At 40.1% G+C, this 27,818-nt stretch overlaps 1 protein-coding gene across 1 annotated transcript; it reads left to right on the top strand.

Moving 5' to 3' along the window:
• RASGRP3 (RAS guanyl releasing protein 3) lies at nt 1-27,818 on the top strand. The gene is made up of 16 exons (XM_062489016.1): nt 1-70; nt 1,597-1,699; nt 2,340-2,402; nt 3,532-3,663; nt 4,509-4,656; nt 6,230-6,403; nt 6,819-6,935; nt 7,238-7,513; nt 13,077-13,154; nt 16,942-17,058; nt 19,244-19,359; nt 20,145-20,292; nt 23,852-23,888; nt 26,314-26,439; nt 26,935-27,299; nt 27,810-27,818. Exons 1-16 carry the CDS (start codon nt 1-3, stop codon nt 27,816-27,818), a joined length of 2,079 nt encoding a protein of 692 aa, XP_062345000.1.

The raw sequence follows: 27,818 nt of genomic DNA, 5'->3' as shown, positions 1-27,818 counted from the left end.
ATGGGGTCAAACAGTCTTGGAAAGGCTGCAACATTAGATGAGCTTTTGAACACTTGTATTGAAATGTTTGGTATGCTCTTTCAATATTTTATTTTGTTGTTATTGAAATAAATATTTTAGTATAAATCCTGCTGTTCTCTGGTTTAGCCAATCTTTCTTTTGGCTAAGAACACTTCTGTTCTGTAAAATTTTCCATGTTTCAATTTGGCCCAGAATCACAGACGCCAGAATTTTAATCACATGCATACTGTATTCCATTTTCTTAATAGAGATAATGCACAATTGTGGGTATGGTGGTTTTTGAAATGCTGGCCTTTACCAAGAGAAATGTTTAGATGAATTAGTCAAGGAGTTATTTCTGGCATTGATCTTTGTCCTGAGTGGTTACACAGCTGTGGTTTTGACCAGTCATTTTTTTTAAGGTTTTTCGAATCATCATACAATAATTGGCAAGAATATGACCTAAGACTCATGTAATATTTTTGCTCTTATTAATATGTGTTGTACCAGGTCTGAGGGAAAGAAGTGATGAAAAAGACCTTGATCCATAACACCATTAATCATTACATATATCACGTTGTAGTCAAATGAGTTCATGGATGGGCTTAAGTATTTTCTAATGGGGCTTTGATTCACAAAGCTACATTTAGATTCTCTGGAGATGCAGGACATCTTGATTGGAATGATCTACTAATTTTTTTGCCATGTGAAGAGAAACAAGTATCTAAATGTGAGAGGGACTGAACAATTGAGGGATGGACAGACCTTGTTACCAGCTGCAGTGAATCCCATATATCCATTTCTGTTGGCCACTATCAAACTTGCTGCTCTAGAACTTAATTAAAGTATTGGCAGAGCCCACGCGCTTGTAGTCTGCTGGAAATAGTGTCTCTTCTTGTGTACACACTCTCTTGACTCTCACACAAGTCCATGTGTGGCTCCTGTTTCATATCATCTACTGTCTTCTAAAAAAGTGACAGACAGAGAATAATCTAACATTGCAGATGTTGGGGAAGACTGATGGTCAGCCAGTCTGCCAGGGAATAACTCTGTGTAGTTTCAGTGGCTACCCTGCAAAGACACAAAGGTCTCTATTAGGCAGCTGGAGATGTGACCTTGGGCACAGATGTGAAGTGCTGCTTTAACATTGAATTCCTTGAAGCAGATCCATTTTAAAAAATAATTTAATGGCTAACTTAAAGCTATAAAGCTGCAATAAAATAAATACTGGAAGTAGTTATATATAAATTATCTTCCCACTCTCTTGATGGACTAATTTTGGATTTGTCCTTAGCTTACTGGCACTGTCTGTATATAAAATTTAGCATAGTCCTGCCCCTGCCCTACTTATTTTTCTGTGGCCTGTTATCTGCACTGCTTTGGGTTTTTTCCTCTGCTTAAATAGCTGTCACTGTATTCTAGTGTGCTAGCAAGTTAACTGTTCAAGGGCAGTTTTTATGCTCTGGTGGTCTTTCCTAACTTTTTGTTAGATAACAAGCCAACATTACCACTTTTGATCCTTTCTATCTGACTGTGCTTAAGAATAAGAGCTCCTCTCTTTCATGATGGGGTTAGCTCATTGTTTCTCTTTTGCAGATGACAAAGGAAACCCATGCTCCAGCCATTTGCCAAGAACCTTTCTTTTAATGCATCGGTGGTATCTGCCTTCCACAGAGCTGGCTGGCAAGCTTCTGTCCACATATCCTTTCCCAAAGTGCTGCAAATTGGCATTACAGTGTCAAGAGCAGATTGGTTTCCTGACTGCTTGTAAAAATGTGCCAATTAATAAGTGACAAACAGGGTTTAGAGGTGAATTTTTCTTCAACATAAAAGGTGGAAGAGAGCTTCTTTATGCTCACATAAAGACCTTGTGGGCTTTCTCAATATGTTCAAGAATACTGACTTTGCATCAACCTTGAATAACTACGAATATGAGGGCAAGATAACTTTTCAAGTGTATCATAGCAGATTGACCTTTGACTACTATGAATTTTTAGTGGCATCTAAACATCTGTATGTCATTTATACTTCTTAATTCAGTAATCATAACTATTATCCTATTTGGTTAGCCAGAGCTGGCAAGAAGACTTTCAGTAGAATATTCAGAATTGTAGAATAGAGGTATTCTTGATTGGGGAAGCGGGGGGGAAATGGGCAGCCAGGAAATAATCTCTGTCTCCTATGATGATGTGAAAGTAAATGAAATATCACAGGTAATGTGGTCATCTCTAGAAGAAAAGTCTGATGCTTTTTAAAATTGACCTGGTCTAATATCAGCCTCCAGTGAATAAAAACAACATTTCTGAATCAAGACTCAAAGCTTTCTTTAGCTGACATACTTATAGAGACGCCGAAGGGGAGAACTGCAATGAATTCAGATTGAAAATCTGCTACTTCATGAGGTAAATGCACTTCTGGTCCTCTAGCATTTTGGTTTTATGTTTCTGTTAATACTATCAATGTAACCTAGTTTGTTTGGATTTTATTACTTGGTCTTCATTCTGCAGTGAAGAATGTGTGAAGTACACACATTCTGTATGTTTAAAACAATTAAGTTGATCAATCCAGCTTTTAAGACACTTAACTGCATCGAGCTAAAAAGTTGACAGAAAACTTACATTATGATTTATATGGCTCATGGTTGTTATGATTTATCAGCCTCTCAGATGGCAACAAGTTCAGTGCCACACAGAGGAGAGACACATTTTGTTTCCAGCTGTAACTTAGTGTAGGAGAAGAAAATTGTCTCTGGTCTGTAGACTTCAATTCGTGCAATCCCTACATAGTTTATGGCGACAGGAGTGTGTTAGTGATGCCGAAGTTCTTAAAAGCTGGGTGTATTCCAAAGCCTGCACTAGCTGCTCTGACCTTGTTTCCATGGGAAAGCTTTCATGTCTTGGGCTGTTCTTATGCAGGAACATTTCCCTGTAAAAGAGAAAGCATGAATTTTTAAGTAATCATGATACATCTTGCTTCACTCAAATGTTTTTTCCTCCTTCCTCTGGATTAAATTACATCACTGAGAAGAAAGGTGAGGGGTTTTACTGCAGCCAGAGCTGATAAAGCCTTTTCCACTCCACCTTACGTGGAGGAGGGGGTTTACATGGATTGCATGTAAGCTTATGTGGCTTACATCTGCTTTACACGGTTATCTTTTCCATTGAAAAGTCTGTTCTGAGCAGACAAAGTGGTCTCATTTGGACAGGAACTAAGTGCAAGTGTTATCTAGGTGTCCTGGCAGCCTGAGTCGGGGCACTGTGTGTGCCTTCTGTGAACGTCACCTGGGACATCACTTTAAATTTGCATTTCAATAGAATGCTGCTTTGTTGAGCTGTTGTGAATTAAGAAAAATTAAAAGATAAAGTGGCTTTGGCCATTTCAGGAAGGAACATGCTGAGTTCACTCTCTCTGTCTAAAGAAGTGTGGATCTGAAATATGTCCTATTTAAAAAATCTATGTAAAATATATGCAGCCACTGAATGTTATACCTGAGTCTCTGGAAATCTCTTACCTGCTGTCTGTGTATTTCAGATACTGGATTTTGGAATTTCCTGCAGAGTTCAACTTAGATCTGGGGCTGATTCGTTTGACTGAAGAGTTTCAAGAAGTAGCCAGCCAGCTGGGATATGAGGATCACATCCATCTTATTGATATCTCCAGCATGTAAGCATGTCATGTCAAGGACATCTTTGTGTCTGGAACAGCAGAATTCTAGTTCTGTACAAAGTATAAAAATATTGAGGTGCTTACAATATTGCCTTTAAATTTGAAGCTACTAAAAATTTGAAGTTCTAGTTACACAGTAAAAAGAAAATTCCTGTCTGTATGTAAATTTTTCATGCAAACAGGAAATAAATTATTTTTCTGACAAAGAAAGTGCCAATTAGTAGTGATTAGTATGACTTTTTTGCCTACAAGTTTTCATACAAAATAACAAGCAGTGTAATGACTGGCATCCTGTGTAAATCTTGGATCTTCTCAGGGAAGCTTTCTTGTCCTCTCATCTGTTAGTTTTTTTGCAATGTTTTCTATTATTTAACTGGAGAATTTTTAGCATTCACATATGTAGTTGCATTGCATCAAAATGATTACAACTACCATTTCCTTGACAAGCTGGAATGAAAGTTACCTGTTAAACATCACCAGACATGCTTTTGCATCTCATCTGATATTGTAGATTTTCTTTTAAAATATGGCAATTGCACAGTATTTGGCTGTCTCTGTTGTTCCATTACTTCAGGGACCTGTGGACTTACAGAGGAAAGATTAATCCTTGATGTTATCCAAATATGTTTTTGCTCTGTATCAGAATCAGTAGTGCACCCAAAATTCCCATCTTCTGTTACATTCTAGAACAGGTCTTATTCTATGTGTTTGTAACATGCTGGATGTCACAGTCCAGATGTCTCATGGTCCTTCTGTGGTCAATTTTACATGATGTATTCCAGCTGTGGGCTACACTGGCATACACCCAAACAGAAGTGAGACTTATTCCTGTTCTGTTGCAGTCCTTCCTATGACTGGATGAGAAGAGTTACACAGAGGAAGAAGATTTCCAAGAAAGGAAAAGCCTGCCTGCTGTTTGACCATCTGGAGCCCATTGAGCTAGCTGAACATCTCACTTTTCTGGAGCATAAATCTTTTAGGAGAATTTCTGTAAGAAGCCCACAGCTTTGCCACTTGCAATTAGGAGCCTGTCTTTAAAAAGTGTTCACATCCTTTCACATTTATGAATTTTTTCTCAACGTTTCAGTGTAGTGAATCCTTATACATCTCTCATATGATATACATAGCCATGCACTTCCTTTGACCTTTTTGTGCCTGATGGCTTTTGACACAGGGAGATTCAATCACAGTTGCTTCTTTTCACAGAGGATTGGACAAGTACAAGAGGCAAAAGTGGATGAAAATTAAAGTTGAAGCTAAAACAAAACAAATGAGTAAGACAACTGCCAAAAGAAATGGTGATTTCTGCTGGCAAATATCCATATGAAAGGGTCACGTGATGTTACTGTATCAGGTGGCAAATGGAAGAGTACATTCTCAAGATGATAAATCAGACTTTTTTTTGAAAGTGTTTAGGGGAATGAGAGAAATCAAACTCCCAAACTAAGAAAAATGTATGAGATTATTTGTTTATTTCAAGGGAGGAAGAAAAAAGAGATCAATGAGGAGCTGAGACCAGTCTAAAGAGAATCACTTTTGATGTTGCTTAATAATGTTCAAAGGTTAATTACTCTAGACTTCAAAATACAGGAAAACACCCTACTGTGATCTCTGCAACACTAACCTCAAAGAAGGAGGGAAGGACTAGAAAAAAGGCATGGATTTCTATTTAGATTTAAGGTGCATTTCAATTCCTCTGGGGGGAATCCAGGAAGAAAACTCAAACATGCAATGAATTTTCTTTTGTTTTCCTTGCTCTTTCTAACGTCTCTGTTAATTCTTCTCTGTTAATTGTTCTTAATTCTTGCATTTTGCTATCGCAGAGGATTCTCTGCAACCAGTGAGAGTTAATTAATCTTGTACTATTTGTTCTCTCAAAGATATGTAATTGTAGAATATGATTAGTCTGAACTCCGTCTTTGGTTTTACCTGTTTAAAAAAATGGGGAAGAAGGAAGGGCAGTGTTAACTATAAGAAGAAAAAAATGTATTATCTGAACACTGAAATACTGTTTATCTGCAGCTAGGAGAGAAGCATCTGTTGTGTTAGAGTGTCTTGTATGTTATTCTAGCTGGCTGGTTTTGATGAGCTGAACCCATCTTGTCTTGCATCACTAGCACCTCCCCACACAAGCTAAAATTTTGTCATAAGTTACTGAGAATCTCCCTTCAAGCTACAGCCAAAAACTGTTTTTCAAACATTTAGGGAAATTTAATTTTTGGGATCCTATAGAGTACCATGGCTTGGAGGTGTCAAATGCAACTGCACAGAATAAAATGTGTAAGTAAATGATAGGAAAGACGGAAGAAGCAATCACAGTCATCTTGCAGGCTTCTATATTTCCTGACACACAAACAAGTTGGAAGTCGACATTTAAGGAAAAGCCACACCAAAACAACAGCAAAAAAGATTTTAAGGAAGAGCTGTTGTGCAGCAGGGTCTGCTGACCCTGAGTCATGGTCACTTTCTGAAAAAGAGGAGCTTTAAAAAGAAAAGTATCAAAGTTTCAATTTGATGCACCAGTTTGTCCACTGTTCTACTGAAAGTGTCTTTTCTCTGTTAGTTCACAGACTACCAAAGTTATGTGATCCATGGCTGCTTGGAGAACAATCCTACTTTGGAGAGATCTATTGCTTTATTTAATGGTATCTCTAAATGGGTCCAGCTCATGGTTCTCAGCAAGCCAACACCCCAGCAAAGAGCAGAAGTAATCACAAAGTTTATCAATGTCGCACAGGTAAGTCCTGCACATGAGTCTTTTTCTTCCAGTATAAAGCAGGAATATAAATGGAGATTACAGTAAACAAATTAGTTGATGCTTTTTGTGTTATTTCCTCAGTGAATAGCCTGTTCAACATCACTGGAGGTTATTTGTTCAGGTGTGTTTTGCCTGCACCTTTTAATTAGTAGATATAATTTTATAATAGTTTTTCTTTGTTGTATTCCAGTTGGCAACTGTCACTATTGTGTGTTTCTTCTGGAGCTAAGCCAATTAAAAAACTAAATACTGAACCATTCTGCTAGTCCCTGGCTTAGTGACTTCTGCTTTAGCCATGATGGGTTGTCTCCTTTTACTTGTTGTGTGTGACACTGAGTAGCTGCTACTTGTATTTTGTTAATTTTTCATTATGCATGATTTATCTCTCCTGCAGAAGCTCCTTCACCTCCAGAACTTCAACACACTGATGGCAGTTGTGGGAGGTCTAAGCCACAGCTCCATTTCTCGCCTGAAAGAGACTCATTCTCATCTGTCCTCAGAAGTCACAAAGGTATGATGGACTGCAGAATATAGACATATTGAGGTGCATATCACCTCCTTGAGGTCTGGTGGGTTCTGCAGTGCAGGTGTCTCACCAGCACAGTATTTGGATCATTGCAGAGCATCCCGAAAGGCATTTGGTTGCATTCCTCTCAATGGAGCAGGATAAGCTCACAGAGATCCTCTGGCAGGCTGCCTGTGCCAGAGAGGAAATTAACACTGTTGACACCCTGACAAGAGTTGTGCTCATTTAAAGATTAAGGAAATGCAATGAATGCTTTCACAGAGACTTGCTTCTCTGGCTATTTGTAGGACTGGAACGAAATGACTGAGCTGGTCTCTTCCAATGGAAACTACTGCAACTACCGCAAGGCTTTTGCTGACTGTGTTGGCTTCAAAATTCCTATTTTAGGAGTCCATTTGAAAGACTTGATTGCTGTCCATGTCATTTTTCCTGATTGGATAGATGAGAACAAAGTAAACATAGTGAAAATGCAGCAGCTTTCCATCACCTTGAGTGAACTGGTTTCCCTGCAAACTGCGTCTCATCATTTAGAGCCTAATTTGGATTTAATTAACCTGCTAACTGTAAGTATTGAACAGGTTTCAACTCACTGCTGTGATTCAATGTTGAGTGTCAGTAGGAATACTCATATCTATAAAGTTAAGTGCATATTGTTATCTTGAAAAAGAAAAGAGAAAAAAATACAAAACAGAAATAAATTCACATGAGATGTTAAGAAAGTCAAAGAGTTTCACTACAGTTGTATGTTATGGTTGAAAGCAGCAACAGGATTGTTATAAATTACCTGTTTTAAGAATGACAGATGGAGAGCTGTGTTTATGTTAGGAGAAGTAAACACTCAGTTCTGACTACTTGGAATGGAGTCTTATGTCCCCTCTGGAATGACTGGGTGACATACTGGCATGAACACACAAGAGAAATTCCAGCTCGAGCATCATTCTGGTTTTGCTCCCCTGTGCTTTCCATGTGACACAGTACACTTCCTATCCAGTAAATAAAAATGTGATGGATTTATACTGGAGCTGATCAGGTACAGAACTTTGCATTGAGGAAGCTGACAAATATGAGCCTGAGCTTGGAGAAACAAAGTTGGTGTGTATACACCTATGGCTTCACTGTAATAAGGAATGGGAAAGTTTGGGGGAATTGGAAAACCTTCTTCAGTTGTGCCTTGTGTGGAACAACCTGGGAACAAATCTTAATCCTGGTTAGTGGGACAGGAAAGAGTAGGCACCAGATGTTGACCCCTGCAACAGTCCTGTAACTTAAATTTTGAACTATAAATGAAGATATTTATTATCTTGTTTTGTTTTTGTAGGGACTGAGAGCTGCTTTCTTGTGACACTCTTTCCCTTCCTGGTCATTTCTTACAAGCTTGGCTTTCAATTGGGGAAAGTGAAACCTCAGGCTTTAGGGAACTGAGCAGTAAAAAAGTGAGTCCAAAAGGGTAGAAATTAGACAATGTGAAGTGAGAGATGGAAGCTGAACTGCTGCTACCACTTTCATTAGGTGTTCTTTCTTGTTGGTGACAGCCTGCTTTCCAAAAGGAGCAGAAAGCTAAAGATTTTTTTAAGACCTTGCAGGTTTTTATATATTCAACATTGTATCAGCCTGAGCTCACATAGCATATCTGCTTTTCAATTTTTAAAAAATGTTTTCCTTGGTTTTTTGTTTTGTTTTTTTTTTTGTTTTTCAGCAAAATGACAGGGATTTTATTTGTATGTCTGTATTTCTTTGTGTACTCCATTTACTAGGAGAAGTAATTGAGTACATGATGGGTACTTTCTCATTTACAATACCCTGATGCATTCATTCATAATATAACTCTGCTGACTTTTTTACAGTTGAGCCAATCTGATCGTAAAAACAAATGAAGTTGCATTCTGCAATGTTGATTCCAGACCTGATCAAGGGTTATAAATAAGGTAGAAAGGTGTAGGTAACCTAAAACCTTTCCAGGTTCTGGAAATTCTGTCTCCACATCAGTCACTGGAAGTGTAGTCGTGGATCAAGTACATTTGTGTGGGAGTATTGATTTGAAATGGTGACTTCTAGAACAGGAAAAAAACAACAAATTTCTATGAAAAGTTCCTGGACCAGAATTTTGATACATACCATAATATGAATATTCTCATTTTTCTTCCTGTATTTAGATTTTTTTCCTTATCTGTGTATATGAATACAATACTTTTTTTTTACACTAGTCTCTTAAATAGTAATAATGGATTAATATTGTAGATTAAAAATTTCTGTCTACCTTTTTGTTGAAAATAAAGTTTTTAATTATTGGCTAGGTTCAGAGAAAGAGGAGAAGAAAAGGTTTGCAACCTAAAGCTGACAAGAACTGACAACTAAAAGCAATTGACCTTGTTGTGTGCAAGTGGTCTTTTAGCAGATTTAGCCTCTCGTGCTGCCTATGTCATCTTCAGTTTTCAGAGCATGAAAAATTAACCATTCTTTTTATTGCTGGGTCTTATCTCTCTAATGTCAACTGCAAAATGTTTTTCCATCCTTACCTTATTTAGAGAAACTCCCTTTCAAATCCAGTAAGCAAATATAAATGGGTACAATGTTTTTCAGTTGTGTGTAAAGCAGCTGACCCAATTGTTTCTTCCCTTCTGCTGTTTTCCCACTGAGCAGCTTCTGTCTGGGCAAGCTTTTAGTCAGTCTCTTGTCCTGATAAACAGTGTGTAAATCCCTTGCCTGGCCTCCCTCCCTTGCAGTGTTGCCTTTTACACTGCATTTAGCAAGTGCCTGGTCTGTGCTTGCTAGACAGGTCAGTCACTGGGTGCTGGATTGCTAGTCCAGCATCTTGCACAAAAAGATAAAACTGGCATCTCATGGGCATGTGGGAATATGGCCTGGTTTTTCTCTTCCTCGGTGGTAGAGTCCTAAGGAGATGATACCTTTCAAGTGGCTTGGATATGGTGATGTTTGGGGAGACTTTGATAAGAGCTATGAAGTGAGGACTTGAGTTAAATGCTTGTGTGAGTGGTGGGTAGTAAACTTCAGGCCAATTGCTCAAGGTGCTTGCATGCATTTTAGAGATGTTATTTTGAGTATAGACCAAAAGGTTTCATGGGGAGCAAGAGGACTCTTGGTTTCAGTGGTAGCTGCTGTATGGTCAACAGTTTGGAAAGTTGATCTTCTCATGCCTTAAATGTCTGCATACAAATTTAGAAGTCTGCTTTCACCCCATGCCCACAAGTTACCATCTCACCTCCTCTTTTTATAAGCATTTTAGCTTTGAACAAGCAGCTTAAAGAAGCTAGCATTTTGCATGGAAGTTAGCATGCCCCGAACAAGGGAAAGGTTTGCTGTATGGACAGCAGGGACACGTGTCAGGTTTACTGGCACGGGAGGCTGTGAAAGCTGAGGGCGATGCAAGTCCTGCCTTGGGCTGTGTAAATGAGTCTGAATTACATGGGCAAGCCAAGTAGATGTGTTACAATTCAGCTGCCAGTGAGCCAGAGTATGTTACATGAAGATGGACTCACTTCTTTACTGCATGATTGCTCTTAGTCTGTGATTATTTCTCTTTTCCTGACTTACTGGCCACACTTGCTCCTCCTGCACCGAACCTTGTACCTGGTTCTGTACCACTCCCTGGAATCCAAGATGTAGTGAAAGAGGACCTAAACACAAGCTTGGCAATGTAGCAGAGAGGGAAAACAGCTTTAATGACAGTTTTGTCATTAGAAAACTTGTATTTGGTAAGGATGCTTAAGGGATGATCTTACCTGCTGTGCAGTATTTCTACACTGGTTTGTTTTTTTTTCACAATGTGGATAAAAACCTGTGGGTACATATTTTATCACTTTCTGTGCATTAGAAGTGGATCTCAGTTTCTCAACTAGACCACAGTGTATTTATTTATATGAAGTGTGTTAAAACTTAAATGGTGCCACCATTTTTCCCTCACGATTTTTATGTCTCAGTATCTATTTATCTAACCTGTTCTGAGACTATATGCAAATGACTGGAAAGTCCCAGTCATTTGTACAGTCTAGTGAAGAGAATGAGAACTACCTAAACAATCAAACTGAAAGTCACCCTCCCTAACTTGTGTTCAGTAAGTTCCAGTTAAAAAACAAAAAAAAAAGTCATGCGCTTCTGACCACTCCCCTCTCAATGCCCCTCCAAATTGCTCAGGAAAAAAAAAAATAGGACAGCAATGATAGTCAAATTAGAATAGAAACTGCCACTCACTGTAAAGCTTATTCTAAGAAAACTCTTATTATACTTTATTTGTCAGGGCAAAACTGTAAATAAAATATAAAATGAATGCTTACATAACTGCATAATCATCATGCTTGTCATTTTTGTGCTAATGTATGAAACTTCTGAACTAGACAATACCTTGTCCACTGCATGCTTACACATTGTGCCTAATGAAGTTAAAACCAATGCTTAAGATAAGGTCACATAATTCAGGGAGGGAGAGATACAAGCTTGCTCCATAAATACTAATGCATTTCCACTCCCAAATCCACACCCAGTTCATCTGGCCTGCTGAGAAAACTGCTCTTACACAGGAACCAGACAACGCCTTTTGAGCTACCAATTCTGCTCAGTCTGTTCTCAATTCCCAGTCTGACCTGATAACAGCATGCACTCCCAGTGCTGCTTATTTTGTGTCTCCAATGAACCTCAGAATAGAGTCACTGAACACTTCACCACGTGAACTATGTTTATTACAGCACTTACTGGTTTAACTTTGTCTTTAGGACGGGCCCTTAACTAAACCTGTGTCAGCAGCTTGCTGGCTGGGTAAAGGAACCTACAGGATGCACAGCCTTTCACTGTGCCCTTAATTACAAAGTGCAAAAATCAGCAGTGTTTCAGCTAGACAAATGCAATAATGTGATCTCCAGACTTCTCTAAAGCCATGTGTTTGCTTTGGGAGCCTATCTTGGGAAAGGGTACAACTTGTGTCTTACTCATCGCACAAAATTGTGTCTGAAAGCGGGTGGTCCCTAGAGGTGGTTCTGCAGTAGGTGTCACTGGTCCTGCTGCTACTTGGCACTTGAGATTCTCTAAAAATAACCTTCTGTTACAGTTGTTTAGTCAGTAATAAGTCTATCTGTCTGCTCGGGAAAATCCTTTTAACTCAATCTTGGCTTAATTGGGGATTTGCAAGGTGGATGATAACTTCAAATCGTGTCAATTCTTCAAAACCAGTTAATTGCAGGGACATGACACGCAATGTTTTTTTCCTCTCGTTGAAAAACATTAGCTACAGAGTTAATTAGCTTTTTCCTTCATCACTCCAAGAGAGGAGGAATTTACAGCAGGCATTGATCAGTGCAAGACCCCAGATGCCAAAGTAAAAACAGATTCATCCTACTTCAAGCGTATTTATGTAACTTCTTTTTTTCTCAATAAATCCTTTTGGGAAAAGAATGAGAACATGATAGAAAAGTTTTTCACTTATCTAGAAACAGCTGGAAGGCAATTTGCCTTATTGCTGAGAGGTGACCGGGAGCACGCTGGGCTGGGCTAAACTGGGACTGCTCTCAATGGAGCATTTTTCTGCATCAACAGCAGTGGCAAACCCACCCTGCCTCTCCCAGGCCTGTCTGCCCAGGGTTTCCAGAGAGGTGTTTGCTGCACAGGCTGATCTCTATAGAAGAGGTGCACCACTATGACCCCTCTTGAGGAACAAAATTTGACCAGATTAAAATCTGAAATCCTTCTGGCCTGGCCCCTCTATGACTACTGTCCTGAAGTTTTTTTCATTCACCAGGTTTTCTCTGAGATCTCTCATGAGCATTGAGCTGCTAGAAGGCAGTGGCTTGTGTAGGGGTGGTCTTTGGAGCCAATGTCCCTCTTTGCATGAGGTCAGCATGCAGCCCCTCTCACCTGTGTGGGGTCAGGGTGAGGGTTGTGCCAGCTCTCAAGTGCAGTGCCCGATGTGAGCAGCAGCGTGTGCTTCACCAGCCTGGGTTGTGTTCACTGTGGAAATCCACTTTCCCAGCAGCTGCATGCGGCCTTGGCACGTCTCCTGAACTCAGAGTAGCAAAACATTGTGTTTACCTTCAGTGGGAGGTGTATCTCATCTTACAAGCCTACACATCCAGCCCAGTCTACTAAACATTTCTGTTTTTCATTCTTTCGTACATATAGCTGTCCCTGGACCTCTACCACACTGAGGATGACATTTACAAGCTCTCGCTGGTGCTGGAGCCAAGGAACTCCAAATCTGTATGTCATCTTTTACTGCATTTTGACATATTGCTTATTTTGTCTGCATGCAGTTGATTTAAATTTTTAAATGACAGTTAATGTGTTTCCTTATTCATATGTACATAAAAACTTTTTAGCTTTTTCTTCTTTTAGCTTTTTTTCTTTAGTTGTACTTGTGTAGAAAACACAGGCACTATTTATAGGTTTTAGTGCATATTGGGAGAAATAAATAGTGGAACATGCCAGATTTCACTGTTAATTATTTTTCAACAAAACCTCTGCAAGTCCTGGAAAACAAAGTTCTGCTTTAGATATATATCCTTTATAAGTTTATATTAATTATTTATTGTGTGATCCTTAGATGATTTTCTGGATGCTGGTGCAGTTACATAAAACAACACTGCATTTAAATATTTGTGTAAGGCAAGGCAAATAATCACCTTAGTATTTTAAAAGTGCTTTGGTATAATTGGCTGCATCTTAGGCTCTCAAGCAATGTTTTAACAGATGAGAATAGATATTAATCTTTACTTGGTTATGTGCAACTGAAGATAATGCTGCATTCATGCATTTTTCTTTATTTTTGAAACTCAAAGGATACAGCTAAATCTCATAATTAACAGTTGAATTTCACTTCAAGTATTATTTCTTCTGCTACCAAAGGTTGGGGACTCTGCTTTCCTCTGAGCATTTCTTCAGTGTGCTAACATTCTTACTGCCTTTCATATCCAGCCTGTGATGGTCTCAGGCTGAGCCCTCTCAAGTCCGACAGCAGCAGAAGAGTGGCTGGAAATGCTTCACAGGGGGTGAGAGCAGGGTCCAGGAGTCTGAGATTATGCATTCCAGTGCTTTTTAAGGTTTTGAAGCATTCTTAAAAGCAAGCAAGGAAGCAGAACCCTTTAATTTCCGAGTATAAGGCTTCTCTAGGGTTTAAAATTGTTAATCACCCTTGGAGACCGGTTTGAGGACTATGTGTGTGTGCTCCCAGTGATGTATTTTGAGCAATGATAAGGAAACTAATGAGGATTTCCAGACTCAACATTAGCTCAGCCTGAACATTTGAAATTCCATTACTGAGTCTCCAGTCCTTGTTGGATACAATTTGACCACAACAGTTGCTGCTTATTTCGGTCATTCTGGGTCCCTCATGCTCTTATTACTGTCAGCAAAGTTGAAATGTTGTGGCCCTATGCTGTGGAAGGACTAATGGACCGCTACTGTAAACGAAGAAAATTATCATATTGCCACTTTGATCTCCAGCCGGAGCTGTAAACAGGACAAAAGCAATACAGTGTGTGAACTTTAACAGTGCCCAGCAGTTGTGGGAGATTTCTGCATAAGGATCAATGAATAACCAGTGACATTGAGCTATTGCAGCACCCTGATGGGTAAAAAGCTGCAGCTGAATCGACAGAAGCCGGACTATTTGAAGCTTGCTTCTCTTTGATGGAGTGCCAAAGCACACAGCCTCTATTAGAGGGGAAAGAATCTGTAGGGCTTTTGTATGTGGAAAAAATTGTCAAAGGCAACGTGACAGCATAGTTATGTCATTCCAACTGCTTCTGGATTTATTGTTATATGGGTACCACTCCCATGCAGGTGCACCATGGAGGAAATGCCTCACACTGCTGCAATCGTTTTGGAGGCAAAAGTGGAGCTGATGTGTTAGCATATGAGTCTGCTGTCAACAGGGACTTGAGCAAGACTTTCCTTCTGCTAAAACTGGGAGGAGAATCTTCAGTCAGTCATAGCAGTCTAAAAAAACACTGAGGAATGACCACCAGCTGTAGTACAGGACCTCCTTGCCACAATGTCCTGTTTTTCCACACCCATTAGTGAACTTCTTGTTGGGAATTTTTACTAATACAGCTGTTGTCTAGAGGACAACTCTGCCTCGTAAAATTATGCCACTGATGATGCACTTAGGTGATTTCTTTTGGTTTGCATTAGAATTCATTTCAGTGCCAAAATACGTAGATGCTTGCAAACATCTGAAAATGCTTTCTTAGTCTACAATACCATGGTCCCTGTGCTGGTGAAATAAATAGGAGATACAATCTGAATCTCAAACTGCATAACCAGATACAGTGTTTTGGAATGTTTAATAAATTCAGCTTGGTAGTCTCTAATGAGTTAGCGCCTTTCCTCATAGGATGCATTTCGAATACATAAGTAAAATTATGGTTGTTCATTTGAGTCTATGAGTACAATAGAAGGAACATGAGGATTTCATTGCAACTTGTCAAAAAATTCCATAAAAATTTAATGAGGCTTCAACTGAAATAGCCCAGAAGGAAGAGGATGACTCTAGTGGACTCAGTCTCTGCCACTGTGCACTCAGACCAGCAGATGTTAAAAACTCCCTGTGAGGTCTTGGTAGTCTAGCACCACACTGACACTTTTAACGTGGATGCTTTGAGTCAGTGCTTTTTTTGGCAAATAGACCTGGATGTCCAGGTTCACTGTACTTCTTATGGAGATTGAATTTTGTTGATATAGGGGTGTTTTCCTCCCAAACTTACTTCTGCACATTTGTATGGGTCAAAATCTATCAAGGCATTGATAAAAGCTGTTCTAATACTTGAAAAAGGAAAAGTCAAATCAATAAAGCAACCCACTAACAAATCCTTTTCTTCTTTTCCAACCAAAAACAGTAAAATGGTCACAAGCCTGTGACCATTTTCCATCTGGATGTCAAAGTGTACAATGCCATTGTTACACACAATGATATTTGTCACATCTTTACATGTCTTAATTGTCTCCCTTTCAAGTCACACCAATTCAGAACAAGACAAATGAGATCCAGATTCTTTGTTCATCAGCTAACACAGGGGCCTTGTGAGACTGTGAACCCTTTCCCTTCTGATCCAAAACACACTGAATTTTTTCTGCTTGACACTGCTTCACCTGCTAGATGTCCAGTGCCAGATGCAGGGAAAGGCCAGTTTGATTTGTAGTGTTTTTCACTCTCACTGGTTATTTTTGAATCCTTATCTGAAAATGTGTTCAGGTTTGTCCAATATTTTCTGCTTGAAGAATCTGAACTGCATTCCCGAGCTACTCCCAAAACACTGTAGTGGGATGGAGGGAGTCAGGCATCCACTGAGCTGTCAGCTACTGTTTTGACAAGACCAAGAAATTTTAAAAATATAATAGTCTGGCTGGTGTTATCTGCAGATCAAGTCAAAGGTTAGAGCCTTTCTACTCAAGCTGCCTAGATGAATCAAGCTGTGCATCCTGGCACATCTCAACTGGAAACCAGCAGGATTGCTGAGCACAATTCTGCCCCTGCTTCTGCATCCTGCTGTCTTGCTGGAGTAGGAACTTATTCAGGTTGTGGCAGTCCCTCATGTGGCTTCTGGGCATGGTCCCTCCAGCAGGGAGCTGGGGGCAGACTGTGGTGATCTCCTCAGAGGTTTTACTGAGGAACAAAACAGTTTTCTGGGCTTACATATTTCTGATGCCCACTGTATCCAAAAACCTTACAGACCCTCCTTCCTTCCCTCTTCCTTCAAGTGTCACTGCTGTTGAACCCTCTGGAGATGTCAGTGAGGAAAGACTGCTTGGATTTGCTGCTGGGTGGTGGCAGTGTAGCTGCAAAGTGCCACAGAGAGCCTGACTGAAGCTGTTAGTGAAGACAAGCAGCCCTTTAAAACCTTGCCTGATGTTTTGCTAAGGACATTTTTACAGCAAAAGTACTCCAGCAATTTGTGGTTGTAGCTCTGACATTTTGAGATGCTTTTAATGGGAAATTCAATGTCTTAATTCAGATTTGAAAGTCTTTGTGTTTTGATCCATCTCTCAGCAGCCTACCTCCCCAACCACCCCCAACAAGCCAGTAGTGCCACTGGAGTGGGCATCTGGAGTGGTACCTAAACCTGACCCTACAGTCATCAACAAGCACATCCGGAAGCTGGTGGATGTAAGTATTTGGAACATTGCACTGGTCTGAGAGAATTACAGATTTGATGTTTTCAACATTATAATTAATTTCAAGCTTATAATGGGATTGTTATGGTTGAGGTGAATTTCAGACATACCATAACAAATTTGAGCCATTACTGACACATTAAGAAATATTTATTTTATTCCTGAATTCAGCAGTGGGATTAATAAATAGATAGGTTTCTGGGTGCAAAGGAGCAATCTTTCACAAGCATCCAAAATCTGACTGTGTTTAATAGATTTGTCTAGCAAATATAAATTCAGAGGGCAAAGTTTAGCTTTTGCAGCTCTAGACACACAGTTCATGTCTGGTAACAGACAGCTGAAAAGAAAGCAACTCGGAAACAAGGTTTCATACATTAATAGGTCAAATGAAGTTTTCTGGTAACTTTATTTCTGGTTTTCAACTTGCTGTTATTTTACTGTCCAGAGCATGTTTGGTATGGTAAAGATAGCATTATCTTGGCGTCACGTTAAAAATGGGGACAAGAGGTCACGCAGAATTAGATCTGGGATCTTCTAGCTTCAGTTTAGAAGGTGATGTGTTGTTCTAGGTAATGTAAACAAAGTTAAGCACGTCCATATTCCTTTAGAGAGACTGAACCTTTCTTTCTGCTTTCTACAAATTATTAAGTAACTCTGGGAGGAAAAATTAAATTCTGACTTTGTGTTACAGATCACTAATTGGGGTTATGTTGTTAAGATAACCTAAACAAACTCTTCAGTTCTCTCACCCAGACTTCAAATATATCTTGCAGTTTACTTTTTGTTCATGCCCTTTTAAAGAAAAAAGTTTCAGTTTTCTTCTAATGTGAGATGCCAGAAATGCACATGCTGTTCCTGAAGTGCTTTTGTCAGTGCCATATATGTTGATAAAAATGACTCCACATCCAAACCTCGCTTGTTAAATAGGAAGCCTTCCACAATTCCTTTATCTTTCCAGAATGTGCTGGGTGGGAGTTTATGTTTGTTTCTATAGTTGAGGGAGTTGCAGTTCCCCATTCCACAATTTTTGCCTGCTTCGGGACATATGATCTAGAGTTTGACAGGATTAAACCATGGTTTGGGGCTTTTGTGGATACAGTTTACTAAAAGGCTCACACCACTCTGTACAGCTGTTTTCCCTTTGCCAATATTTGTTGTTTACTTGCTGCTTTGAGTTGTGCTTTTATCCATTGTTTTTATTACAAAAAGTGTTGAATACTAATTGGGTTTGTGTTTTGGTTCCTTCTTTACAATGTTTTTTCAATGTCTGCCAGTCTTGGGTTAATAATTTGGTAGAAATGGATTTCATCAGGTCCTTGTTAAAACAAGAATACAGATGCCTTTCAGGGCTCTTGGCATATTAATTGAATGTCTTTATCAACAAAATTCTAATCTAATGAAGGAGTCTGTACTTCACTATGTGCCTTTCAGATAGTTGACTTTGACACTCATGTTTTTCCCATCAGCATCACACATAGCTTTAACACCCCTTGCACATCTCTGCAAACAGGAAGACAGAATATAATAACTCCTTAGCAGCTAAGGAGGGCACCCATCACTGTATGTGACCTTTTAAATTTCATCTCATGTCTGGTTTTACTTAGTAGCAGGTTGGGGTGGGTTGATGGAAGAGAATGGTTGTGTTAGACACAAATCATGATTGGGGTGTCAAAATATTTAGTAAACAAAACAGATTGAAATAGTACTGTGGCAGAGTAGAGGTGACCACCTAAGCCAAAACCATCAGAAATACTCATGAGAAAACTGCTGTTGTTTTTGTTTTATTTCTTCTCTTTTTTTCATGATTTAAAATTATACTTATTGAAGCAAAGGAAATATATCCTCACCTGGGGCAGAATTTTAGTGACATATCCAGCAAAGAAGAAAAGTAAAGCAAGAGTAATAATGTGTGAAGAGGTGTGGAGTATCATCACTAGATAAATGCTGACGTCAAGTTTTCTTTAAAAATTAGCCATTTTTCCTGTAGAGTCCAATAATATGCATATTGAAATACTAAACAAAAATAAAAGGAATGAAGCAGATGTGACAGAGCACCTGAATAGCTGTACAGAACATTAAGTTACATGTAATTATAATGTTGGAGAAGCTGTTATAGGTTCAGGATAGGCTAGATAATAATACAATAATATATATATATATTTTTTTTTTTTCCCCAGTCTGTCTTTAGGAACTACGATCATGACCACGATGGTTATATATCTCAGGAAGACTTTGAAAGTATAACTGCCAACTTCCCCTTCTTGGACTCTTTCTGTGTGCTGGACAAAGACCAGTAAGCTTAGAGATCTCTTTGTGGTGCTTTTTTTGCCCCCTTTTCCTCAATTTAAAAATTCAGAAAATACAAATATTGAAGAAACAACATCTCCTAAGTTTCTTGGGTTTGACAAGATTACCAAAAGGCAAATTTAAATTATCATTTAAATTCTTATACTCTAGTCAGTTCTTTAAGCCCTGGATTGGAGTCCTGCTTTGCCTGGTACTTTAAAAATAATTTCTCTAATAGCTTAATGACAAATTCCTGCTGGGACTGAGTCAAAACCCTAGAGTACTTTGAAACTACAGTGGAGATGCTCTATCCAGACCAGGCATCAGACTGATGAAACAAAAAAGGTTCTCTACAGCACAGGGGAAGTTAATGCATATAGCAGAGGGGGTAACAAATATTCTAGAAGGTATACATAACAGTGATTTCCTAGGCAGTTTGTCTTGATAATTCTTGTTGTCCAGAATCTCTGGCTGTGAAGGCTGGTGGCCAGCCAGAGGCATAACCACTTGTTCTGTGTAAGCAGTAAGTCAAGCTCCTTCATTTAGTGTCCTGGTCTGTGCTCTCATAGCACTAACAGGTGAGATAACAAGGTTCGTGCTGTGAGTTCAATGTTACTGTTTAAAGAAAGATAAGAACCACAAAGGCTGTGAGGGTTTTTTCCTTCCAGGACTGTTGCAGCTCTTTCAAAGGATGTGCTTTGTGTGCTGCATGCTTTCTACAATGAGAAAACCCCAAATATTTCAGTGCCATGAGCAGTGACAGGTCTACTCTCCTTTTTATTTCCCTTACAGAGATGGTCTCATAAGCAAAGAAGAAATGATGGCTTACTTTCTGAGAGCTAAATCACAGTTTCAGTGTAAAATGGGACCAGGGTTTATTCATAACTTTCAGGAAATGACCTATCTTAAGCCAACTTTCTGCGAGCACTGTGCAGGATTTGTAAGTATGATTTTAATAATAGCATATCTTAAAAACAGCTTTTTAGCCTTTAATGTATATTGGGGTGGAACTGGTTCCATACATTGCTGAAGTCTCTTGGCCAAATAATATCTCATGGCGTTCAGAAGCACAAAACATTTACTCATGTTGAAGGTGTGCTATCCAATTTTGATTTAGCAGTTTCTGAAAACTGGCATTTGTAAGAATTTCTGTTGGGGGGAACAAAATTACGTTAGCTAAAGGATGTTAAGGACTCTAGGAATGGTCTTACTTGGTTTATCTTAAGTTCTTTAGTTTGGCTTGATTTCCCATGTAAACAAGCTCAAGGGAAAATAGATGTCTGGAGCAGACGATGTAAATGAAGCAAAAGCTGTTCTTTCTCAGGAAATTGCACATGGCAACATAGATATGTTCATAATTCTCTGAACAGCTGTAACAGCCCTAAATTTCTCTCTATTGAATTAACAGATCTTCTAATTTGGTAAAGAAATCAAAAGTGCTTCCAGCAGTTCTGTACTATAAGAATTTTAAAGAATTTATTAGGTTTTGTTTGTTTGTTTGTTTGTTTGGGCTTTTTGTTTTGTTTTGTTTTTAAATTTACTTTTTCTCTCAGCCATAACTTACCAGATGCCACTTATTAGTGCTCTGTACATATCTGAGAAAGGATTGGTTTTGTGGACATTTGTGTTGCTTGTAAACCTTCTGTAAGTTTTCCACTTCAAACCAAATATAGTAAAGAATAAAGAATTGCTATGATATAGAAGTTATTTTAGTGAACACACTTGGCTGAAACCAAGTGTCCACATTTAGACAGCTAAAGCAGTAAGGGCAGAAGGCCACGTTGTCTGCTTGTGTGTGGCTCACATAACAGGCTGTAAACTCAGACCCTGTCCCTGCTCTCCAGAACAGATCTGCCTCTGCACTCAGCGGTAATTTTATTCCATGATCTTTTACACTAAACAATATTTCTTCATGGTTGAAAGTAACAACAACACCACTGTGTAGCACAAAAACTTGCCTCCTTTCAGACCTGCTCTGGCCTTCTTGCTCTATTCCCTGCTCCTATTTTCCACTCGCTTCTTTTGCAACATGTCAGCTTTGTTTGGATGCTTGGAGCCCCTATCACAACCGCTGCCACTGATTAATGCCATGGGGAAGAAGGAATTCCGCCTATTTCCGCTAGAGCTGCAAAAGCTCTGGAGGTGACATGGTCAGTGCTGACGTAGGGGTGTGCTGGTAGGTCCCGAGCTGACAGCTCCAGCAGATCCATGGGGCAGGAACACTGGCCTGAGCCTATTGTTCCAGGCTGCCTTGGGAAGACGTCATTGCGTTTGTGACACTCAGTGTGTGTTTGGAAGGCTTCCACAGCAAAGCAAGGCCCAAGGACTGCCCTGAAACATCCTCTCCTGCAGACATTTTTCTCCTGCATCAATTTTCTAATTGGCCATTGTTAGGTTTTTCATGTCTCCCTGATTACATCCAGTGCAGGAATACAAATGTGTAAGGGGTTGTACAGGAAATGGAAATAAGGTCATTTTTCCCATCAGCTCACTGAAGTCATTGGCATTGTTCTGTGGATGAGTTGGACTGATAGGACAGGAACCAGCTACAGAATCTACTGCATATTTGTTCTGCATTTCAGTACTACTCATCCACGGGTGGAAACCTAATTTGAAACTGATGCACTGATTCACAGTCAAAATAATGTGCACTGACCATGCAGCAGGATGAATTGACATGACAGTGCAATGCACACAGTTATTAAAAGGATACAAACTTTGAAGGTCAAGCTAAGACCTGATGCCATTAAGCAGCACAAAGTTGATATGCCCATGGCCAGTCGCAGTTCTGTCCCAAAGCTGGAGTTGCACCACGTGGCAGGTAGGTGACCGGCCGTCCTGCTAAGCTTTATAATCTGAATTTGCACAGATCCTCTTACCTTGGAGCTGGCTCAAGCCAGCTTTGCAGCAAAGCTGTGTCAGACATGTTCAAAGCTTTAGGTCAGAATCATGACATGACACTTCAGCTAAGCTTTCACTGTGGTGTGTAACCACAACAGTGATACCAAATTTGAGTGGGAGGAAGGTGCAGAGATAAGAAGGTGAGGAGAGAGATCTTCAGTGGGAACAGATTAGAGCTTAAATGAAGTAACAATCCATATCTCTTACAGTGATCCTGTAAAAGAGATCTGGGAATATAGGTCATTGCTGCTCTTTCAAGAGGGACTGGGGTGCTCCCCTGTCACTGCCTGAGCACAGCAACTGCATTGACTGTGCACATATGTGGCATTAGCAAGGAAAGGATAAGCCACAGGCCTTCTATGGACCCAGGTTCCACTGTTGTCCTTTCTGGTCTTTTGTTCACCATTCTTCTACCTTGTCTAATCTATTTCGGCTCTCTCCAGACACCCATTTTTGCTTGCTATTTCTTTTGTGCAGTGTGTGGAGTTTGGGTTTGTTTTGGTGTTTTTGGTTTGTTATTTTTTTTTTTTACCTAGAATATTTCCATTCTTTTTATTTTACTCTTTACTTTGTATTCCAAATGGTCTTCATGTCTTCCTTTTGAACCTTTCTTCAGCAACCATATTCACCCCCTGCTCTCTGTACATGGATACTTATGAATCTGGTGAGGAGCTGCAGGCAGTTTCAGTTTGCCTGGATGTGCTCACCCTCCCTGGTGAATGAGTTCAGGAAAAATAAACACCAGAGTCCCAGGTTTTTTTTTTCCTTTTATGCTAGAGTTAGAAAATACTGCCCCTTCCTCTCACTGCCTCTCAAGAGTGGAAATGCTTGTTTTCATAACGCCATGGCTGTATATATAGTGCTTCTGAGTACATAGAAAACAATTTGCTAGAGAGTTTCCCTGTTTCCAAGCAACCCTGCTCATGCGGCAGTGAAAGATTCCCAAAAGTGGGACCACATGCACTGGCCCTTGGTTGTTTAGCATTTGGTAGTTGCAAGTGTACGTTGTCAAGACCAGCTTCTGAAGGCAGGCAAAGACAGAATTTAATGGCTTTTCTGCCTGTTTCATTCTTCATCTGTTTGGATTTTTCTGTTTAAGTTGGAAAAGCAGGTGTGCAAATCAGATTGCCACGTCTAGGTGTGCTGGGAACCAGTATGGGAACCAAGAACCTAGCTTTTATCCTCAGTGGTGTTTTCTTCTGCTGTGTGTGAATATTATGGGTCAGTGATGTATCTGGAGAATGGATGTACACAGGAAATTCTCCTACAGATAACATTAAGGAGCCTAGAAGCAGAATGTGCTTGGTTGTTTTCACTAAGCTTGATATGATAGCACATTTTAACCCATTTCTGGAAGCAAATGTCATCTGTGTCTCTCCACTCGTAGTCCCATTACTACAAGTAAGTAGCAGAAGTAAGGGAGAAGCCACACAAGTCTTATCACAATTCGAGGGGGAGGTCTGCCTGACAGGAAGGGTGTTAAGAGCAGTTGTATCCTGTTTGTGCTTTTGTAGCCATTGGTACTTCCTCATTGTGACCTTGTTTTCCTTCCAGCTTTCTTTTCTAATTCCTTGACGTTCTTTTGCCTTTCTTTGCAGCTCTGGGGTATAATCAAACAAGGCTACAAATGCAAAGGTAAATAAATATTACAAGGATTTTTTTTTTTCAAGCTACAGGTGGTGGGTTTTAGTACAAGTCAGTCAACCATACCTTTAACTAAAATGGCATATATTCAAACACATCTTACATCTACATTTGGTACTGTCCATGAGCAGTTAGTTCTGACACACTATGAAGTTTCACTGCATTAGAGAAAATACCACCCAATAGGAATGCACAGATTCTGTGAGATAAAGGTTCAAAGCAGCCCCTGACTCCATTAGCTGTCACTTTCTACCAGTAAAGACCTTGTAAGTTGGAAAACCAAGTGTTCTTATCCTAACACACTGAGACATCCTGAAATATATCCCCTGAGACTTGGGTCAGGAAAATGTCTGCTGGCAACAGTTTGTCATGTACATCCATGTGCCCGTAGGGAAGCCTACTTGCAATTTAATAGTGGCTGAGCTAGAAATAGAGAAATATTTAATTCCTAGACTGCCCAGCAGATCTCATTGCAAGATCTTCTTTGGATATTAAACTTATAAAAAATCCTAGAGCTCTTATATCCCTATCCTTTGCTTTCATAAAGAATTTAATTTCTTATGCAGTACTTGCACTGTATTAAGCAGGTCAGGCCAAAAAGGACATTGTAGTGGTCTTCATTGGCTTTAAAATCCTGGACCTATTTATTTCTCAAGCAGCCCAACTCTGGCTGAAGGGCACTGTTGATTTTCATAGCTATAGCTACATTTCAGTTATTAACAGGGGAACATTCACATTTGTACTCTTTTCCCTTAGTCTTACACAAACTCCAAGGAAAAGGATAAGGAATTCACAGTAATTTTTTTTAAGATATACAATACTCCTGTCTCTCTCCAGCCACACACCTCTCTTGCTCAGAGTGGGATGGGGGGAAACAGATAAATCAATTTATGTAATTCAGATATTCCTGTTTACTGACATCTTAGAAGCTTTGAAAGGGCTGGTTGCAAGCTATAGTTTTACTGGTAGGATGACAAAAGGAAGGTAAAGTTTCGTCACACCAACCTGTAAACTCAATCTGAGATCTGAAAGTTCAGCTTCTGTCCTGCATCACTGCCTGTAGCAGTGACCCAGTGGAGACTGAGCAAAAGTGGTTCTGTAAAGTCAAAGTTACAGGCAATGAAGCATGAAAGTAAGAGAGCAGAGCTGCTTGCTCAGATCCTGCAGTCGTCAACAGATGTGAGGGTGCCTGCCTTTTATTGCAGCAGCTACCAGCTACTCTGTGTTCCAGCATCACTGCAGTGTGACCCCCCTTGGGGATGAACTCTGAGCACAGAGCTGTCCTCCTCTGTTTGAACCTCTGACACAGCAAGGGGAGGGAGGGAGTTCCTCCTTTCAGGCCTGCTGCTTACCCCAGCCCTGTGAGTAATGAGATAAAAGCTAGACTTCTTGGTCTGCAAGTGATAGGAGTCCTGCACTTCAAGACAGATCTTTAGTGTATCTGAGAGGGCATGTTACCACTGAGGCAGAGAAAATCAGAGCTGGACATGTACTGCTGTATTAGTCATAGGAACAAGAAAACAGAACTTTCACCCATCATGCCAGCAGTGCTGCCCTTAGCAGAGTGGTTCTCACAGCAGAGTCAGAAATGCAGCATCTTGACAGTGCTCACCTAGAACAAAATGTAGGGCTATGGAGCAGCAATAGAGAAACAAGGGAGATGGGAATTTTTAAACTATGAAAAAGGGTATGGAGGAAAAAGAGATTGTGTTTGGGGCACATCCTCTACCCTTCAGCTCTTTCTTGCATATAAGATCCATACTCCAGCCACACTTCACATAAATTTATCTAGTGATGATGTATCCACAGTGCTTTAAATCCCAGCAGAGGCTTGGAGTGCAGGTACTGACAAAGTCTTGTGTGGATGATACACTTCCACAGAGCTCATTCATGTGCAAACACTGCTTACTGAGCTACCCAGACTAGTTTTAACCTACAGTAGTCTACATTGACCTCCAGCAGTCCTTCCAGATGCTCAGGGTATGGATGCTCTGGTGTCTTCTATCCAAACCTGTTTACTATAATGGGCCCTGCTGGGTCAAATCAAAGCCAGCCAAATAAATACCCTCCCCCCACCTTGAGGGGACTCATGCAGTAGAGCGGAAGTTTTATGTATAGCATTCACAGGATCATATCATTCCACAGCTCTTCCTTGAGACTATTTTATTATTAAAACACCATCTTCTCTCTTCTCTTCTGCTGCCATTTTTCTATTAATGGCTGTCATGAAAATGATCCATTTCTTAGTAATGCCCTTCACACCAAATGATCCATTTCTGTAACGCCCTTCACACCTTCTCTCAAACTTTTTGTTCCTCCAAAGTCCCTTCTTAGTATCTGCCTGCTAATAGCCCTGAGGGATTACCAGATAGTTGTGGCTTTCCATTTGATGACTTGACAATTTCTTTCTTTACAGATTGTGGTGCCAACTGTCACAAGCAATGCAGAGACCTGCTTGTGCTGGCATGCAGGAAATTTTCCAGAGGAACTTCAGTAGGCAGCAACCACGGGTCTCTGCCTAGCAGTCCATCTCTGCCTCCAGGTGAAAGCAGTTTTCCTCCTGTTTTAAACCATTTCTGGAATCCTCTCTAATGGCCAGTGTCAATGTTATTTTTTTCTTTGTATCAACACACAGAGCAGCACTTTTCACTGCACTATGGCTTGTGTTCAGTCCTCAGATTACAATATCCTTTTCTCCAGTGATGGCCTTAGTGTCCTGTCTAAGGCTCATTGTCCTCCTTACTGGCACACCTACCCCAGCTGAAAAGAAATTGTACTTCTCCTTTTTTGTCACTTAGGAGCAAGGAGACTTAGGGCACAATTCTAGCACTGCCTTGCCCCCTGAGCATGCAGATGGTGAGACAATAAAATCTGTGCACACAGTGTCAGAAACAGTTTCCAAGCAGCATATGGATATTGATAATTATTGCTCTACTTCATGTAAAGGTTACCTCCCACCCTCCCCCAAGCTTGTTACCTTTTTATAAAGACCTTGAAGCAGAATACTTAAACAAAACAATTCCACCCTCTCTTTCAGTCCAAGATGAAGTATTTGAATTTCCCAGTGTTGCTGCAGAACATCAGGACCTTGATGGCAGAGCTATCACCCTTGTCACTGGCTCTTCAAGGAAAATTTCCGTGCGGCTGCAGCGGGTGACCACCAGCCAAGCAACGCAGACAGAACCACTCTGGCACGAGCCAGGCTGGAATGATTCAGGTTCTCATACTTTCCCCAAAATGAAATCCAAATTCCACGGAAAAACTGGGAAGAACAAAGGCTTTGCAAAGTGGGAGAATGAAAAATCCAGCATGCAGGCTGACCTAGAGCTAGAAGCCGAGGCCCCACAAGATATACAGGATCACAGTGGAATAGAAACCCTCCCAGAAAGACAGGAATCTGAGGTGAGTTCCAGAAGAAGCCAAGACAGTTTAAAATCTGCTACAGTCTGAAGTCTCATAATGTTATTTGATAGATTTCAGGATGCTTTTTCATTCAAATTTGCCATTGCTTTTTGCACAAGAATTGCTTTCAGAAGAATGCTAATCATCCACAGATGCCTGTTTTCTACACTGCAGTATACACGTTTACTATGGCACTGTAACTGGCAGTTTGGGTTTTGATGTCAGTATGTGCTTTTTAGGAGTTGGGTACTTTTCATTTTGAAAACCATTAAAATAGCCTGGTGGATATTTGGCCACCTTCTGTGCTGTTGAACTCTCGCACTGCACAGTTCAGGGCTCCATGACAGACCCACAGCAATTACCATTCTGACAAATACAGGAGTCCAGGCCAGGCCAGGTTATTGATCTGATGGCTGTTGCTGTCATCCATAAAGCTTATACTTCCAAAGCCTCATGCTTTTAATGACCATCTCTGCCAGCATGTAAATGCTTATTTTCTTCTGCTTGCAGGATAGCTGA

The sequence above is a fragment of the Cinclus cinclus genome, chromosome 3, assembly GCF_963662255.1.
Source record: "Cinclus cinclus chromosome 3, bCinCin1.1, whole genome shotgun sequence".
NCBI classification, from domain to species: Eukaryota; Metazoa; Chordata; class Aves; order Passeriformes; family Cinclidae; genus Cinclus; species Cinclus cinclus.
This window is presented reverse-complemented; position numbering and strand designations above follow the sequence as displayed.

Bases quoted from the DNA above. Each gene is read 5' to 3' on its own strand.
- RASGRP3 (XM_062489016.1), top strand. From the start codon at position 1: ATGGGGTCAAACAGTCTTGGAAAGGCTGCAACATTAGATGAGCTTTTG. The intron at 4,657-6,229 runs GTAAGAAGCCCA...TTTCTCTGTTAG, and splicing joins AATCTTTTAGGAGAATTTCT to TTCACAGACTACCAAAGTTA. The intron at 23,889-26,313 runs GTAAATAAATAT...CTTTCTTTACAG, and splicing joins ACAAGGCTACAAATGCAAAG to ATTGTGGTGCCAACTGTCAC.